Raw genomic sequence first — 19,666 nt, forward strand, 5'->3', positions numbered from 1 at the left:
ATCCATTTTGGAACAACAGGTTTAGGCTGCTGCACTGGTGAAAAAACTTTACTTCTCAGGCCTGTTCAATGTGTGGCAAAGTAAGGCATTGCATTACTCAGGCACATTCTTGCAAAGATTTGAACATGGTCAAAAACAAAGAGAAACCAAAAAAATGCGAATTGATTCCATATATACATTTTATCTCAATCATCAATTGGCATTCTTAAGCTAAATGCCGAATAAAAAGAGCAGATCTACAGATTTTGTAAAGAAAAAGTAGCAACCATTAAGATAGTTGTCATTACTTTCCTCATTTAGCTAGATTTTCAGCAGCTTTCTTAGTAAACATTTAAATCCCCTTTCAATGCAGAGATCAATGCTTCCACAATTCTCAGGAAATTGGAAAAAGTTAAAAATTATTGTAAGAACTAAAAATTTATTGGGTTCACTCTCTTCCTAGTATGTAGGATATATAAAAAAATATCTGATGCACATGAATAGGGAGCATTGATTGCTTCATGATTATAATGTAAGGAGAGCATCATCTTCTCAACATCAAGATAAGCAAATGCTAAAATCAGCAAGAAATGATTTTTTAAGAATAAGAAACTTGTCTTTAAAAATCTTAGCCCAAACTATAACATAAAGTATATTCTTTTAAAGGTGATCTATACACAGAAATCATACATTTGTACAAACTGCAAGGAATAAAGTAAAAAACTGAATTACTGCCTCAGACTAGCAGCTTAATTTAAAATGGATAGTCTTTCCTATATTTCCCCCGAAGTACCTTTTAAAGGATTCACTCTCCTCCCCAACAACTTGCAATTGTATTCAGTAAATTGGGCTACAGTATTTATTCTCTTTCCTATTATTGACTCTAGATCTATTTATTACTATTTGCTCTGTGCTCATTCTTCTGCCAAATAAAATATTAATTGCATTTTTAGCTGCACTGCTGGTGATCAAAGAACTCTGATATGTCAAGCTAAACTGATAGAAATAGCATCCATTAACATAGTTGTGGGTTCAGAGCTTCTAGAGCATAATAACATCCATTAATTACTTGACAGTACTCTAAAAAAGAAAAGCGTTTGCAACTACACACTTTTACTCAGAGTGAACTTTGTTCTTGTTTTTTTTTTAAATAACAAATTCCTTTTAAAGAAGATTCTATCTAAAGGAACTAAATTCAGAGGGCTCATTTGTACACACGCGCGCGCACACGCACACACATGGCAGGATTTTAAAAGCAGCCGTTCACTAACTTTGCTATAGAATGCACACAAAATAAATGAGATGGCATAGCAAGTGATTTCAACGAAAGACATACTTTAAATATTACGGAGGTATTTCATTAATATTTCAGAGTCCTAAGAGAGACAATCTTGAGTCAGTAATTTTTGATGACAAGATACAGAGCAATGATTTTTACTTTCAAATAAACTTCTTCAAATATCACAGGGCTACAGTATAACCAAGGACCAAAGCGTTTTGAATTACCTACATCTCTGAACATGCAATTCTAACACGTAAAAAAATTTAAGGCTGTCCTGGGAAAAAGCTCCTGAGATGTTGAAAATTAATAGAATAAACAATAATTCCATGGATTCACCAGCTGTATGGTGCCTGAAGCTGCCGGCTGCATTTAGTAACATGTTATCATGGAAAGGACAGTAGCACACACTGGATTCTTCTTGACCAGTTAATCAGCATGCAAAATGATGGTCTCCCACAACAACTTCAGCACCGGACTCAAAACACATTTTCTTTTCAGCAATGAAGGAAAAAGCATTAAACAAACAAAAAATCACCCAAGCTGGTTCAGCAAGAACATAACCAGGATATGAGGAGGGGAAGCAAGGCTGAGTCTACCTATACACATACATCTCTACATATCTCATTGAGTTCTTTGTTGCCTGACAATAAATTGTAAAGGCAGGCATATTTGAAAGTAAAAACATTAAACTGTGCTTTTAGAAGATTGCAACAGACGCGCTGAGTGAATAACAAGGAAAGCACGATACCTTTAGTAAGTCGCCTCAGAATTTGACAGCGGCATTTAAAAGAGACAGCTATCATTCTTGCTCACTGCTTTCTGTGGCAAAAGAGGACACTCAGGGCTCTGCTCCGGTGGCTGCAGCAGCAGCATGTGAATTCCGTGCGCACAGACCAGGAGAAAGGTAGTCCCAGTGGGGAGTGACAAAGCTTAATTCCTCTTGGCTGATGCAGAGGTCCGCTACATGTCATCTGGAGAAGCTCTGTCATGCTCTACTACCACCCCTGCCCACCACAGCCTCCTCCCCCTGCACAATCACAATGGCTTAGAAAGTCAGGCTGTTTCGATAGCAACAAAGCACCAAATTGTATAAAGCAGGGACAACGCGGGGAGAGGAGCCATTCCATAAATCTAATACTAAGCACTGAGGGATGCATACTGTGTTTAGGCAAAGGGTTATGTATTTCAGCCAATTCAGCCACCACCACTCCTTGCCTTCTCATCCTCAAGTCAGGGTCCTTTATGGGTCTCATTTAACTAGAAATCAAGTTCAGTGCTTGCACTCGTACTTCAGGGAGAAGGGAGTATATCACAGATTAACTACGCTCTTTTCACAACGACAACAAAAAAGGAAGGGAAAGGAGGGAGGCAGTTTATCTTTGGGACTCAGGGGAAAATAATACGTTTGCCTGTAAAAAGGAACCATACCTACGAAAGAATCAGAAAGATCTATTTGGCACTCCACAGTTATATCAGCGTCAAGGCAGACTAGGCTTATAGAGGAGATGCAAGAAGAGCTGAGGGGAAAGTACTCAGACAAGGCGGGGTGTCAGCAGATGGAGACCCAGGGCCTTTAATCACCCTTTCCAAAAACGGACTTGGCTGGAAAACAGCATAGTCAAGACTGCTTCTAAAGATATCAGGAATAAAAACAAACAAGGCCAAGTATTTCTATTTTTAATGTACCTTATTATCCTTTTTCCCAAACAGCCCTCCCCCAAACCATTCTCCTCATTATGCAAATGGGCCTGGTGGCATAGCAGATATTTGTGAGTGGAGTGAAGAGCAAATGAACAAACCCTTCACAATCCATTCACAAAATGACAAGGAGGCGGAGCACATTTCTTCATCTGCCAGCACCAGCAGCTTATTCACTATACAGTCAATACAAACTAACATTTGGGATGGAATTTTAATCAAAAGCCAGGAGCCTCCCACAGCAGTTAGCACTATCATTTGGAAAACTAGACAAAAATCAGACAGTTGGCCAGGAACTTTAAAATTAAAGTCAGTCAATTAGTCAAAATGAACAGAAATAGCACTGTCAAACATTTGGTTAATATTTCTAGAGCTGTATGAATTATTCATACAGTTTTATTCTCTACTCTAAGTCTGCAAAAAACCTGTCAAGCTGGTTTCTAAAATGACTTCCAATATTCCAAATTTAGTGGTAGAGCTTTCTCCTCTTCATTCATAAATTCCACATTAAGTCAAACCAATTCAATCCACAGATATTGTAATGCATATGCTTTCTATGTTGGATCCAATACAAATATTTTCTGTGTGAGAAAAATAACAATATTGTAAACCTCTACTTTAAAGGTTTTTGAAACGCTCTGAATTCCCTTATGAAGGACAGCCTTGAAAAAGCAATCAGCCACTTGTAATCAATAGGAAAGACTATATTAAGTGGATTACAGTGCAGAATCAAATTTTTATAATTGTTCCAATTAACAAAAATCCTTCAAATTTCAGCCCATCTCATTGTATCTCCATTAGGCCAACCCTACTAATATTTTAGCTACCCTGATTTTTCTTTTTTGCTTTAAAATAAAAATTGGGTTATTAGCCAAAGTGAGATAAATATTTATAGTTAGCTATTTTCAAGACATTTCCCCAAATCCAACATCTTTCTTAAAACCCAGGCACTCAGAAGATGTAGCTGTTAAGCAGTATTAGTAAAATCTTGTCTGTGGAATATCATCACTCCAGTCCATTTTATTAATGCCTATTCAAATAAAACTCAAAATCATACAGAAATCTCTTGCCTCCCTGCTGTTGTACACACTTAGATCTAATTTGCTTCTTCTTTAAGGTTAAAATGATCAGATAGTCTCCTTTTAACTAGTAAGCCCCATTCAAAATCTTTTAGCTCTGTCCTCTGGTCCCAAGATGTTCAGAACTACCAACTTAGGGGGACCTTTTTTTTTTTCTCTTTGGATAATGTGGCTGCCAATTCATATATATCCTGTTAATCAGCTCAGGCTCAGCTCCAGGGATCTTGCAGAAATGGAGCCATCCTAGAGTAACCCTTTCCCAGGAAAAGAAGGAACCTGCCATGTGTTCCCAGCTTCTTCCATTTCTGGTCGCTCTAGTCCTCAGAGAGCTCCCTGGAAGCTGTTTCAAGATTGGTCTTCTGGCCCTAAGCCCTTTGTGAGCCTAATGTGAGCCTCTATTTGTGGACTCCCAGAGTGGGCAAAATGCCTGCTAGCCAGTGCAAGCATTTCCATCTGGAAACTTACTGACCTGTAGAACAAAGGTCCCAAATGGCCAAGGTCACTGGTGGAACTGGACCTCAGCCTCCTAATATGAGCCATTTCTAAGCCAGCGTGACTTACATTTCTCTGCCACCAGATTATTTAAGCATGTGCCTTTGGGACCCTATAACCAACTCATGCTAGTTATGTTTGACTCAGCTGTCTAGATAACACAAACTTCACAACGTGCTCTTTCAAGGTTATGGCTAGAGAAATATAAAGCAGGTAAAATGTTGCAAACTATGTGTTTGATAAAGCTCCAAAAGGATCAGGAGAAAGACCTGGTTCATAAGGTTTGCCTCTCTTTAAAGAACTCACTATATGAAAATATTGGCTTGATGGATTGGGGGCTGATGATTCAAAAGATAATGCTCTGCGTGGTAAGAGGAATTATTTCAGGGATTTAAAAAAGCCATTAGTTTCCCTAAGTTATAATACACGCGTCCTTCATGTTTATATAGAATTTAGCAGATTACAAAGCACTTTCGCACATGATGTATCACTGGTGTGACTCTATCATGGGTTTTTGTTACAGAAAAGGAAACTGGTTCTCAGACAGTGTGTTCTTAATCAAGGTCAATCAGCTAGTAAATGGTAAAGCTTCTTGTCCCTGGCTAAATATTCCTTCTACTCTTCGCTTTCTCACTGTTCCCTTTCCACTGACAGAAAACTTGATCAGATTCCAGGGGTGAAAATCCAATCAGCAAAGAATCTTAAAACAGGAGCGGTATCTACAGTCTATCACCTCAACCTGCCCTTCTCCCCTGGCTGTGCCCTGACCCCTCAGACACACAGGAAATGTGCCCAGAACAACTGTGAGCCAAAGGAACCCAAACAGAAAGGCGTTCAGCACAGGAACCTACAGGGACTCACCATCATGCACAAGTGTCTAACTGCACAGCTTCTCCATTCTGACTGGTCTGTATCTTCACCATACCTGTCTGAATATTTTGCATGCCATCCCCAGTGTCAAGGCATACTAATCTTTCTATAGGATCGGGATAGGGCACAGCTGACAAGGAACCTTCAGGTGGGCTCAAGGATTCCAATGCATTCTTGAAATAAAAGCATTGCACAGAGCTATCAAAGGTGGGTGCTTCCCCAGGGCTCCTCTGTTATCTTATTCTGATAATTTTCTTGCCCCCAGAATTTCCTTCATACTTCTTTGGAACATGTCCACCTCCAAATTAGCAATGCTCTTTGCAGATTCTCTTGATTCTTAACAATGAAGAATGACCACGAGCAAGTTTCCTTCCATATACCTACACCCGAGAAATTTCTTTAAAAAAATAAAAAAGCAAAATAATGGGATTAACTCTAAGAAATGTATTCTTTTATATTACTAAAATAAATTTAATTAAAGTACTAAAATAATTTGCACCTTCTTCCTCATCTCATGTGATTTAATAAATCTTCATATTACAAAATAGATTTGATAGATCCCATTTTTTCAGTTATTTCTTCAAGGATTAACTTTCTTTTTCTTCGAGTGCTTTTGCTCCCAAATGTCAAATTACATGCTAGGTCATTATTTAAAGAGCACAGGGTATCCTGAATTGGCTAGTATTGAATATAAGGATATTTTTCCCCACAATTAATGTCTACTGGGCATTTTCTAAGTTTTCAAGTGTAGTTCACAGCACTATGCTTACTGAGGTCCAAAACTGACCCCTACTCCTTTTTTAGCTCCTTGTGGACAACCTCATTCACATCCTTGGCTTAATATATTCAGCTGCTTTTATTTTCCTTTGCGAAGTTGTTAAAAGCAAATATTATCCTCAAATATGTTAAAATTCTTAGGATTGCTGCCTGCCACTTAATTCATGGAGTGTATCAATGTGAGAGCAACTGTTAGGTTGAGGCAAAGAACATGTCCTCAGAACAGAACTTGGCACTGATGAGCTACAGCTGAGAACTGTTATGAAAAACAAGCTCTAATGTGCTGACAGGGGCTCTAAAGGAGTAGAGATTTGGTGTAATTGCCCAAGACAGGATTTATTAGGCATTTTTTAACAAATATTTTATGAGAAAACATTTTTGTAGAAGTAATGACGCCCTTCAGGAAGTGTCGTTAGGACATATTCTTGCAATTCTGGGGTGATTAAAAAGCACTTAGTGGCTCTGAGTCCCTGGTGTATTGTGATACGAAAAGATGGGTAGAAATGCAAACACCATGCCTTATTTGCTCATCTAGCCAGGGCTTTAATGCCCTTCACAGTGTCGGGGAAGAAAGTTATCTGCACTTAACATGAGAAGGCCAGAAAAGCCCCCACAAAAATCAGACCTTTAGAGATTTGTCAGCTAAAAGCATCCGATGGGAAATGTTACAGGATAGGACATGTGGAAAATGAGAAATACAGTACCAGAGGAAATCTGTCAGAAATCATCCCCCTGAAAGCTGCGATTAAATCCAACTATTTACCAAGACAATATAGTGAGAGAATGGTATAGAGGTAAAAATCACACACTTTAGAATCAAACTGAGAGATTTAGAAACCTGACCACTAAATGGCTTGTTGTGACCTTGAACAAATTTCTTAACTTCTCTGTTCTTTACTTGTTACGTGGTAAAAATAATTTCTAGGCTTGTTTTAATGACTAATTGAATTTATTTGTGCAAAGTGCTTAGGAGAAGAGCTACTACAGGACTTTATTAGTCACCATGTGTTTAACAGGGAATACAGTTGTACAATCTGGTATTTGGTTAGAGAACCCAGGCTCTTCCTTACATTGCCTCCATGAGATTAGCATGGATTGGTTTGGTCAGAGAAATCATAATGGAGGAGGAGGTGGGATTAACAACTAAAACCATCCCTTAGTCTGAAATCTTCCATGATCACAGCAGTGAGAAATAATCCATTTCCCTTAAATCCTATAATTTCTCCTGGTTTCACACGTCTTCATTCTCCTGTCTCAGAAGATAGCTTCCTCCTGCACCCCACCCCCACCCCAAGTTTGGTCATAGCATGTTGTCCTCCTCCTTCAGCATTTTATCTACTCCCAGGGCCCCAACAACTGCCTCTGTGCTTTGACTTCCAAAGCTTGATCATCAGCCCCAACTAACCCTTTCATTCCAAAACCACATTATCTGATCAATGATTTGTGGGAACCCTCCTTGACCATCTCAAACTAAATATGAACCAAATCAAGCTCACCATCTTCTCCCCACAGGATGCCCGTTCCTCCTCTAAGAACTCCCTGATGCCTTCATCATCTTCCTTCATAATTCATCCCATCTCAATCCACCTCAGTCCATCTTTGCAACTCCCTGCAACTCATTTCAATTCTGACTGCCAGCACTCTAGCCCTGATGCACGATTTTTTCTCTCACCTACATGTATTGACTGCTTTGCTCTAGAAACGGGGTTACTGGGTCCACACTGGGGCTACTTCCCAACTTATCCCAGAATCGGTGGTAAATGCTTCTATTTTTATTTTTCTTAATATCTGATTAGTTCCTTAGGGCGGAGTTATAATTCAAATCGCATAGTGCTAGTCAAATTTCTGTTCTTTTTAGGGATAAAGAGTACTTTCATATCAATAACCCCATGTACTTAGAAGATACAGTTGGAGATATATCAAACCTTGGAAGGCAAAAGAATATTACCTAAGGGAGAAGTTTCATAGTTACAAAAATAACAGACTAATTTTAAGAACACAGACGAAGGCTGACTTAAAGGAATATTTACTTTCCACTCAGTACACGGTTGATGCACTACTGAGAATGCAAGAAATGCAACAAATTCAAAAGCCCAACCCAAGGAGCGGTGGCGCTGCACACTGAAATAATTGTCTCTTTGGTATGGCTCTGAATGAAGTAGCAAATCCACACTCATCCCGATAGTAGATTCTGGTCTAATAAGCATAATTACAGTGTGTCAAGGATATAATGCATCTCTGAAGTCAGGAATGTGTTCTGCTTTTAAAAGTTTGTATACTCGGTAATCTGTGATTTAAAGGCTTTGCAATTCTAGTCTTCTTTAGTGCAGGATTCTGTACAATAACAATTCGCTTCCGAACTGACCTTCTTTCTTGCTGCTTAGCTACTATTTTGATGACTTTCATTTTGTGGGAAAGCTAAGCTTTCCGCAGTATGAATGCATGTGTTAAACACAAGTAAACAAACAAATCACAACAAATGCAACAAAGCCTCCTCAATTCTCAATCACTTTACTCACTCAAATACATTGTCTTGACTATTTTAAGGTACCTTCCAGATGCATAAAAATCTAATGAATTTAAAACGAGTGAAAAGTAAGTCTTGCTATAATTATCATTTCTGATACAATGAAACTGAGAAACTCCTTCAAGCCAGTGTGTTGCGGGTCAGTAAAACGTATACCAGTAGGTGACAAATCCCCTCATCCACGAATATTTTAATCAGATAACACTGATTGTAATGATGGTGGAAAAGGATTAAAAAGGAAAATTAAACAGAGAAAGATGTCTAAATAAGGAGTCAAAAGTCTCAAGTTAAAAGTCCAATGCAGTTACATATTGACTACTTGATCTTGGGTAAATTTACCAAACATCTCATTTGCGCTGGTCACCAGAGTGGGCCCTGGGAGTAGAAGGGTGAAAAAAGATACAATTCATTCCCTTGACAAGTTGACATTAGTGTGGGACATTCTAACCCAGAACAGTGTACACATAGTCCAGACTTTCAACCAACAAGCTACATAATCACATTTACACAAAACATCATTTGACCTTACAAACTGTTCATGCATCAGAGTCATCCTTCTTCTTTTAAGGGTAAAATTACCTTGCCTTCTTTGGAGGACCCACTCTCAGTTTATGTGGTATGGCTAGGGCTGGCGCTCTCCCCCACCAGCCCTCCAGAGTTGGGCATCAGGCCTGACCCAGTGGATGATAACATTGGGATTGGTCCAGAAATAGGCAGTCATTCAAGCCAGGTGGTGAGATGCAATCCCAGGACTTTTGTTAGGACTACTGCAAATGAGACGTTCTTGTCCCACTGAGGATGGTAGGTTATGAGCACGGAGCTGAAAGCTTATCCCCACTTTGAGAGAGGCTGCCTTTGAACCATGCTATGACACAGGAAAGAAGGGTCAATAGATGGAGAATGACTGATTGCTGGAGATATTCTTGGAATATCTGGATCTATCCATTCCTGGAGCCATACACCCTGGTTATATGAGTCAATATGAATCAATGGTCCTCTTTTTGTGAATCCAGTTTGGGTTGCGTTTCTGTCATTGGATCAAAGGAATATGACTAAAACTCTTCTTAAATCTCAGATTCTTGAATTGTAAAACAAGAAGGTTGTGTCTCTAAGATCTCTTAGAGTTCTGACTTTCTGTTATATTATTGCATTCACCTGTCTTACTGGGTTGCTGTGATGATCAAATGAGATAATAAATAAGTAAGCATTTTTTCAATTTTAAAGCATTTATGTAAATAATTATATTCAAACTTAAAAATGATTTTTTTGTGCTTGTGTGCATTCATGTCTGTGAGTATGTGTCTGAAAAAAATTAGAATGTCCTACAGTTCACCCCATTTGTAATATATTTCTATACGGAGTACAGTCTCAGAAAAAAAGGAGAGCAAAGGTCTCACTCTTGTGCTTCTCTCATAGAAAATCCACATTTTACCAAATCCCCAAGGTTTCTAGTAACCAGGTTCTATCTTCCTAAGCTCATTACCACACCCCAGAAGGATGCTTTTCTCTCCATTTCTTTTATAGTGCTCATTATTTCTCACTTTTATTTCCATACAAATAACATTAAAGGGATCCTTGGGGATGTGTGCAAACACCTTTCAATCAATGATTACTGGCTTTGAAAAAGCCAAGGTGTTTCTTTTATTTTCCACCAAAAGGCAAGAAGAACCCTCTCATAATACCTAAAGGGGAAAAAAAAGTGTCTCTATAAAGATGGAAGGAATGGAGAAGAGGATAAAAAGAGAAAATGAAGTTGGTGCAGAGGACATTCTTAAGTGGGTCTCTTTCTCTCTGCAGGCATCTCCTTAACACCCAGCTGCACCCCCTATGATCCAGCTCCTAAACAGTCCCGTTTTGTGTTCTGGCTGCGCAGTGGGGCAAGCTGCTACTAGAGGGCAGCAAAGGATCAGAAATGGGAGTGCAGGGCTCCTGCAGGCTGACTGGAAAGCTGACCAGATGCCCAAACTGAGGCCAGAGGCCTGGAGGGAAACCTCGGTACAAGTCCCCACCGGCAGTCAGGGAGGTTAATTGCAGAGGTCACCTCAAAGTTCTTATATGGCTCATGACAAGTCCATGTGGACATGCCCCCAAGGACTTCTGGAGTACCCAGAGTCAGGAGCAGAGGGAGAGTCACCAAGAAACCAGGGGCCGAGGGGAGAGTCAAGGGAGAGCCTGCGTCAAGCAAAGGTGGGGGAGTGAGGGGGACCTGAGCTCAGGCCAGACTTCAGGGAAGACCTCAGGTCAGTTTGTCATGATTAGCATTTTCATGAACGTATGTGTTGTCATTGTTATTATTGACATGGCCAGCACTTACACGGCACTCACCGTGTGCCAGCCATGGGTCAAGTCTACACATACATTTCCTCCTTAACTCCTCACAACGAGTCCACACCAGAGGAAGGACTATTAACCCCACTTCACCATGGAAGAAACTGCTTCTACTTGCCCACTGTACTTAAGAGCAACGACAGCCGATGTGCAGGGTCAACTCCCACACTACAGAAAGGAGCTGGAGGACACAGGCAGTGTTTTCAGCTTTGTGGTCTCAGGATCGGAAGAACAATAGGTCCTTAATAAATGTTTCTTGAATGCAAGAAAGGCCTAGACAGAGAAGTCTGGGAGAATAAGATGGTACTATTTCAAAGTGTATAATCAGTGCACATTGGCATACAAAAGGCTGAGAACAAAAGGGCTGCAGCTCTCAGACCTGTGTGATCAGAGAACAGTCCTGATGGAGGCATCTCAGCTGGAGGTAGAGGGGTCCTGAGAGGAGACTGAGGTCCTTGCTACCTCTGGACCATTTCTTTGCTAGGCTCTTCTTTCCTGGACTAGAGAAGCTGGATCAACAGACATTTAGGGAGCACTACATTAACCAAGAAGTGTGGGATGGGCACTGCAGGTACCTGGAATAAACCATTCTGGAATGGCCAGGGCTTTGTTTGTCAGGGCACCCGACGTGGACCTTGGGTAGGGGAGCTCTAGTAACCACTGTCAGTCCTAGAGCCCCTCTCCCCGTTCCTGAGCCCTCTCTGCAGCCTCAGAGGCTGCTTTGTTAGGCCTCCTGCTTCTCCCCATGCATGCATCTTGTATATATGATCCTAGTCTTTTGCGAATTTTCTTATTCAGAAAGTTCGAGAAATACCCTAGCCTCAGAATATGCAGCAGAATTACTTCAAGAACTAGCAGATTCCAAACATACCCTAGTTCCCTTTGGGCACAGAGGGCTCTTAAAAATATTCTAAAGAACAAAATGGGAAATCAACTTCATATATCAGGGTCATGCTTGGCAGGGATTCCACGGTGCTGCTCCAAAATCCTCCTTGCCCTGGGGTTTTTAAAATATCTATTATATACATAATTTCTAGAGCAGTCTAGTCCATCGAAATATAATGCAAGCTACTAATGCACAATACAGATGGAACTTATTTTTCAATTAGCCACATTAAAAAAGCAAAAAAAAAGAGATGAAATTAATATTAGTAATATATTTTATTTAAGCCAATACATCCAGAATATTTTCATTTATCATGGAGTCTACATGAGGAGTTATCAACAATATTTTTACACCAATTTTCTCATACTAAGTCCTTGAAATCTGGTGTGTATCATGTACTTACAACACATTTCAATTCTGAAAAGCGACATTTTTAGTGCTGAGTAGCCACACACGACTACTAAATCGAAAGCACAGGACTGGAGTACTCTACTTGATAATATTTAGGGGGAAAAAAGGACTAGAATATAACATTTCATTGTGAGACCACTTCCCCTTCCTGGATATTACACATTATCGTCCTCACCCCTCCAGCCTTCCTGGCCTCTTCCCGGGGCCCCTTATCCAACTGCTCCCCAACTCCTCCACAGCCCCATGGACGCGGACCTGCTTGCCCATCACATCGTGTCTTGCCCACATCTTGCCTTAACTTTTATTTAGTCTTAGTAGGTCTTCTCCAGTCCTGTCTCATACCCCTTTGATTTATCTTTCTGAGTTTTGCTTAAAGACGAAAAGCTTGACTATCACCGTCTTAAGCCCATTCGTTCTCCGTAGCATTCCTTCCGGGATCTTCATGAAGTGGCCCTTGTCGGCTTCTCTAAGCCTATCTCTCGATCCCGTTGACGCTCCAGCCACGTAGAGAAAAGGAGCATTCGGAACACCCCAGTCTCCTCCGAAATCCAGGCCTTTGTCCCTCCGTCACTCTTACTGGAACACTGTGGACTATCCTTATTCGTTTACCTGCTAATTTCTTCTATTAGACTGAATTCCCCAAGGAAGAGAAGGATCTTATTTGTCTTTGAATGTTATACCAGACACAGTGACTAGGACACAGAAGGTACTTAATGAATGAATGGATAAATGCACGTAAAATACAAAAGACCTTAGTTTGAGTTGTGATTTCATTATTTTTTAGATGCACAGCCTTGAGAAGAAAGCACTTAACTGCTCTAAACTTTAGCTTTCTCAGCTATAAAATCTGGATTAAAATTCCTGCACTCCCAACTTCACAGGCTTGTTATATAAATGTGAGCAATACAGATACACAACCAACCTCATTCCCTCTTCCCTCAAAGAAGTCTGAGCCTTTGGGAAAAAAAAGTGTCGTTAAAGTTGATTTAACACCAGTTATAATAAGCATTATCAATCTGGATCTTGTATGTTACGGACCATTTTCTTCAGGTCAGAAGATTTTCCATATAATTCCCAGTTACAAACTGTGACTGTAAGTCAGAAGAAGTTTGCAGAATTGGAATCTGGTCTACCCTAAATCTAATAAAGTGCAAGATAGGGAGGAGCCTTAAATACATGCTAAAAGCTGAGTAAATTTAGGATAGAGTCATGCAAAATCATATATTTTTTTTGTGACAAGCTTGTTCTAGGTACCGTTAGAAATATAAATGAGGGGGAATACACAGGTACCTCTCTTTAGGAGTTTAAGCTCTAGGTGAGAGGGGTCCCAAATATATGAATGCTGAAATAGTTTCCATCAGTATATGTACTGCAGTTACTCAGAGTGAAGAAAAATACGCTTGAGGTTTCAGGTAGTCCAGGCAGGCATCATGGAAGGAGCAAGTCTTGGATATAAGTATAAAATTTGGATTGGTGATAAAAAAAAAAGCACATCAATATAAAAATGCAATATAATGGAGTCAAATCACACACATTTAGTTTATGTGATTTCAGCTGGGCATCTTGAGAGAAAAAAGACAGAGACAAAGCGACAGAGACCCAGAAAGGGAACTACACATAATTTAATTATTGTCATTGAAGCCTGCATGTCAGAGCAGCTATTGGGAATCTCTTCTTCCTACAGGAGTTCTCAGTCCTTGCTTGACTCTTTTCAGGTGAACATGCCACCAGTGTTGTTTTGTATAATATGGCATAGTCCCTAATTTTGGCCAACTACTTCAACCCTGCCCAGCCCAAGAAATACAAGATTGCTCAAAGGTAATTTTGACTTTATGAGATTTTTTTACCTTCCCTTCTAACTTTAGTACTTACTTTCACATACTCAACTTCAATGCAACTAACTGCTAATGGAATTTGCTCCTCTTGGACCATCTAAGCCAACTCCGATGATATTTCTCATGTTAGGAGTTTTCTTCAGTCAACATTAATTCTTCAATTGCTTATATCTGTGGTCCCAGCTGAAGACAAATGTTCAAACTATCAGAAGCTCTAGGTTCATGCAAGTCCGATGATATGTTTAGGCCCAATATGGAGAGGCATCAAATGGACACACTACATCTTTCTTCCCACAAAGCAAGGAAAAAGTCATAACATTTAATTAAAAGTAAACCAGGAAAAAAGTTTACTTTGAAGTTTCATGAGATAGTTTAAAAACATATATACTTTTCAACAGGTAGTTGATCCACTGACTTATCTTTCTGGTTGTATAGCTCTCCGGTTTGTAATGATGGGCTATATTATCAAGTCTGGCACCCCATAGAGCTCACAACATACCCTTGTTTATTCATTCGTCCATATTTTAGGTTGTAGGTCCCAGAGATCAATAAGAGTTCTCTTTATAGGCAATTTCTTTTTTTTTTTTTTTAATTCTGTAGCTACCCTTCTTTTGGCTTCATGCCTAGTATTTTATTTTCAAGACTGGCATTAAACTAGCCCCTAGGAAAAGAGGCAGTGTTGGTTTGAAAGGATGTATGTCCCCTAGAAAAGCATATTTTAATCAAAATCCCATTTCACAAAGGTAGAATAATCCCTATTCAATACTGTATGTTTGAAACTGTAATTAGATCATCTCCCTGGTGGTGTGATTTAATCAAGAGCGGTTGTTAAACTGGATTAGGTGACAACATGTCTCTACCCATTTGAGTGGGTCTTGATAAGTTTCTGGAGTCCTATAAAAGAGGAAACATTTTGAAGAATGAGAGAGATTCAGAGAGAGCAGAGAAGAACGACATAGCCATGAGAAGCAGAGCCCACCAGCCAGCGAACTTTGGAGAGGAAGAAGAAAAATGCCTCCCGGAGAGCTTCATGAAACAGGAAGCCAGGAGAAGAAGCCAGCAGATGATGCCGTGTTCACCGTGAGCCCTTCCAGATGACAGAGGAAGCGTGACCGTGTTCACCATGTGCCTTTCCACTTGAGAGAGAAACCCTGAACTTCATCGGCCTTCTTGAACCAAGGTATCTTTTCCTGGATGCCTTAGATTGGACATTTCTATAGACTTGTTTTAATTGGGACATTTTCTCGGCCTTAGAACTGTAAGCTAGTAACTTATTAAATTCCCCTTTTTAAGAGCTGTTCTGTACCTGGTATATTGCATTCCAGCAGCTAGCAAACTAGAACAGAGGCCTTCCACTGATCCTCTTTGAATCTGCTTGGGGAAGGAGATAAATCCATCAAAAGGGAGTCAATGAAGGACAAAATATTTAGCAAAAGCATATGCTAATTGAAGTGCACCAACTACTAAGACTCATTACTCATAGAAAGCATCATAAAACTGGTGAGCTGATGGAACTGTAAAGTTGTAAACTAACAGGAAAATCTACTTTTTTTTTAAACAAAGGGTCTCTTCTAAGCAAGAAATTAGAGACCCGTTTTGCATAATTCATAGACAACTTTTGCATAAATTCACATTCTGTCCCTTTCCTCCTTCTCTCACTTTTCTATGACCAATCTCTCAGTAAGGTTTGGATTTCTGTATTGGCACTAATAGAAAGTAAAACAAGAGCATTCTGCCATTCACTGTGTGCTTCCATGTTATAATTCCATTCTCATTCATCAGACACAGATTCTATGTTATCTGTGCACAGATTAAAGCTAATTCTCTGTTATTACAACTGTAATTTCTCACTTATTCCCTGAGTTTCTTTTGTGCAAAGCCTTAAGAAGCCTCGCTAACTTGAGGGCGTTTGGAAGAAACAAATCTGAGTGGCAAATTAAGCTGTCACTTTCTTTTTTTGCACTGTACCTAGATGCCATCTAATAATAATGCAACCCCTTTTGACTGTTGTGATGACAGTCTGGGCCAAACTTGTCAGAAGACAAAAGACAAGGCCATCTATCACTATTATTTGAAAATTTCATCTAGTAAAGGATTTATGGTCTGCTCATTTCAGAGGAGATTAAAAAAAAACACACAAAGATTGAATAAAGCATGGCTGGTGATGCATGAAAATGAGATGGATTCCACAGAAGACCAGGGGCTGCCTTCATTCGGTCACAAGCGCCTCATCACCATGCCACTGTGGAGAGCACTTGCCTGGGACCCTTGAGTGCCACAGCTGAGTGTTATCTGAAGAGTGGCAGTACCCAGAGCTCCCCAGGGACAGCTAGAACAGCATGGTGAAGACTGCAGACTCTGGAAACAGACTGCCCAGGTTTGAATCTAGTATTTAACCTAGGGCAGGTTACTAAAGCTCCCTGTGCCTCAGTTTCCCCTACTAATCCCAGGATTTTTACAAGGATTCAATGAGTTAGCCTTGCACCTAGAACAGCACCTGACACATAGTAATGCCAGCTAAGCGTCTGCGACATCAGGATTGTTGAGAAGGTTGAAGCGTTATTATGAATAAAGTATTTAGAATAGTGCTTGGGAACGGATGAGGCACTCAATGTGTTACCCATGATTATTGCTAATGTTGATGCTATAATGAACAGTAGCAGTAGTGATAGCAGTATTTTCTATCATGGGATGTCTCCTCATCCCAAGAGAGCCAGGTCTTCAGTTTATCAATCACAGGCTGATATCTTAACTCAATCGTTTAACTGGCAGTAGAAGGGTTACACATGGCCTCCGTATGTTCCGTTTCGTCTATGCATACTTTAAAATCACCTCATGGCTTCTCCTGAAAAACTAAGAGCTCTGGTTACTTTGGGCTTGCATTTTTGCACTGCAACTCTCAGCAGCTGGGCAATGACTGCCACTTTCGATTTGGGGGAAAATACATTCTCCAGCTCACACAAGCCCCACCAGGGTTACTTCATTCACTAGTTCACTATCTGTTATCATCAGTTTGGCCCTTGTAGGAATTTGCGTTTGTTCCCCTGAATCTATTCTAGATCTCCCCGGGGTGACATAACAACCTCAGACAAAATGTTTTTGTTTTAAGCCTCTGAACCATCTGAGGATTTGAGAAATGCTAGGGAAACTTCCCCCAGTAAAATGCACACAAACTCACATGCTCACAGTACATGGCAAGTAATTCCAGGGGGATCACGAATCCCCTAAAACCCACTCATGGAAAAAAAAAAACTGTTGTAGGGGTTTGCCTGTAGAAATCAAGGAAGTCCTCTTCCTTCCTTAGACTACCATTGTATTTCACATGGCTGGAAGGCAGAGACCACGGTTAAAAAAATGTAAGTTATGTGTGGAGGCAAAAAATGAAGGCGTATGCTTAGGAAGATTTAACGTTTTGAATTGATCACAAATTTAGTGAGTGATTTGGTTGCAGTCAAATCTGACACTTGAGAAATTAAAATATATGGGTTTGCTATCTCATTGAGGAGATTTGGATTATAGTCATTACTTCAAGAATTATCCCTGATGTGTCCTCTGTTTTAACTTCCTCACTAAATCCAATCATCATCCAAGTCCTGACAATTTCATCTCCTAAACATGTCTCTACTCCATCACCCTTCTCCATATCTCCTATCATGCCAGGGCCACTGCTAGTCTATATGGAACCGTAGTGAGATTTAGAAAAAGCCGTCTCTTCCTCAAGACATTTTACTGCCATCTGCTGGCAAAAAGATGCCATAATAACCACGTACACTCACCACGTCTAAGATGAGAATGGCACTGCCCAGACACAGTGTCCTCGAGCAGTGCATAGCTGCATGACTGTTTCCAGCATGATCCAAGTCTTCAGTACCCTCGACATGGACTAACCATTACTGTACAAGGCTGCTATCCAGAGGGGGTAGCTGAGAGCAGTGGTTTAAGAGCTTTGGCTTTAGAGCCATAAAAATCCCAAAGTTCAAATCATAATTCTGACAAGTTCTTGGCAATTGGGCACAGTACCAGAACATCGTAAATGCTTGTGCTGGTTTGAAATGATGTATGTACCCTAGAAAAGCCATGTTTTATTCCTAATCCCATTTTGTAAAGGCAGCCATTTCTTCTAATTGTCATTCAGTATTGTATGTTTGGAACTGTAATTAGATCATCTCCCCGGAGATGTGATTTAATCAAGAGTGGTTGTTAAACTGGATTAGCTGGAGGCGTGTCTCCACCCATTCCAGGTGGGTCCTGATTAGTTTACTGGAATCCTATAAAAGAGGAAACATTTTGGAGAAAGGAGGAGAATCTGAGAGAGCAGAGAATGACACAGCCACGAGAAGCAGAGTCCATCAGCCAGCAACCTTTGGAGATGAAGAAGGAAAATGCCTCCCAGTGAGCTTAATGAAACAGGAAGCCAGGAGAAGAAGTTAGCAGATGACGCCGTGTTCGCCTTGTGCCCTTTCAGATGAGAGAGGAACCCTGACCGTGTTCATCATGAGCCTTGCCACTTGAGAGAGAAACCCTGAACTTCATCAGCCTTCCTGAACCAAGGTATCTTTCCCTGGATGCCTTTGATTGGACATTTCTATAGAAAATTGGGACATTTTCTCGGCCTTAGAACTGTAAGCTAGGAATTTATTAAATCCCCCCTTTTAAAAGCCATTCCGTTTCTGGTATATTGCATTCTGGCAGCTAGCAAACTAGAACAATGCTCAGTATGACTTTTGTGTTTAGTTATTACTATCATACGATAGCATCAGTTTCCTCAACTGCAAAGGAAGATAATAAAAAAATACCTAGTGTAATAAAGGATCATATCAAATTATGTTGAAAGTAGTTAGCACAGTGCTTGGCATTTCAGTAAGGGTTCTATAAATGGTGGTGACATTCGCTGCGGTTGTCATTTCTGTGGTCTAATGCTCCTCAATCGCTCAACCCATACAGTTCTCTAGCACAGCCATCCTAGTTTTCTAGGTATAAAGTCCTAAGTGAGTGGCTTCCATAACCCAGCAACAGATCCAATTCCTGGATGACCACAGTAGGCATGGCGATGACCAGTAAATGCCCCAAGGCTAAGGACAGAACCAGCACCAGGCAGAGGGTCTGACTAGTAGTCACCTTCTGTGTTGTAATCTTATCCGATGGCTGTCACTTTTCCAGAGCACTGAAGTCTAACTGGTTATTGTTGGTTTAATTTCATCAAAGAAAGGCAGCTCTATTTAAAAGGGGAAAACCTTTTTATTTCCCTTTCCAAATCACCCGTCCGCATCCAAGACAGGGACCATCCGATTCCCAGGGCAGTGAGGTGTGCTAATTTTGAACAGGAGGAATGGGCATTATAAAACACCTTGGCTCCTAGAATAGACTCTGACTCCTGTGGATCAAGAAGGGAGGCCAGGCATGCTCTTGAGCAAGAGAAGCTTGCTCTTAGGGGGGCAGACACTTAGCTCAAAGCACTCCTAAGCTGCTGACACGGCACGCAATCTAAGCTTTTGCTTTTCA

General features: G+C 40.4%; 1 protein-coding gene across 6 annotated transcripts in view; it reads right to left on the bottom strand.

Annotated features, from left to right (window-relative positions):
- GRIP1 (glutamate receptor interacting protein 1) overlaps nucleotides 1-19,666 on the bottom strand; it is a 733,183-nt gene that overhangs the window by 301,724 nt on the left and 411,793 nt on the right. The window contains exon 1 of one of the 6 annotated variants that reach the window (XM_077111340.1): nucleotides 2,010-2,240. The exons of the other annotated variants lie outside the window; for them this stretch is intronic. Within the exon in view, the coding sequence (XP_076967455.1) occupies nucleotides 2,010-2,064 (55 nt within the window). The 5' untranslated portion in view covers nucleotides 2,065-2,240. Of the gene's footprint in view, nucleotides 1-2,009; nucleotides 2,241-19,666 lie in introns of those variants that run through there. 6 annotated transcript variants of the gene reach the window in all.

Source organism: Tamandua tetradactyla, chromosome 7, assembly GCF_023851605.1.
Source record: "Tamandua tetradactyla isolate mTamTet1 chromosome 7, mTamTet1.pri, whole genome shotgun sequence".
NCBI lineage: Eukaryota > Metazoa > Chordata > Mammalia > Pilosa > Myrmecophagidae > Tamandua > Tamandua tetradactyla.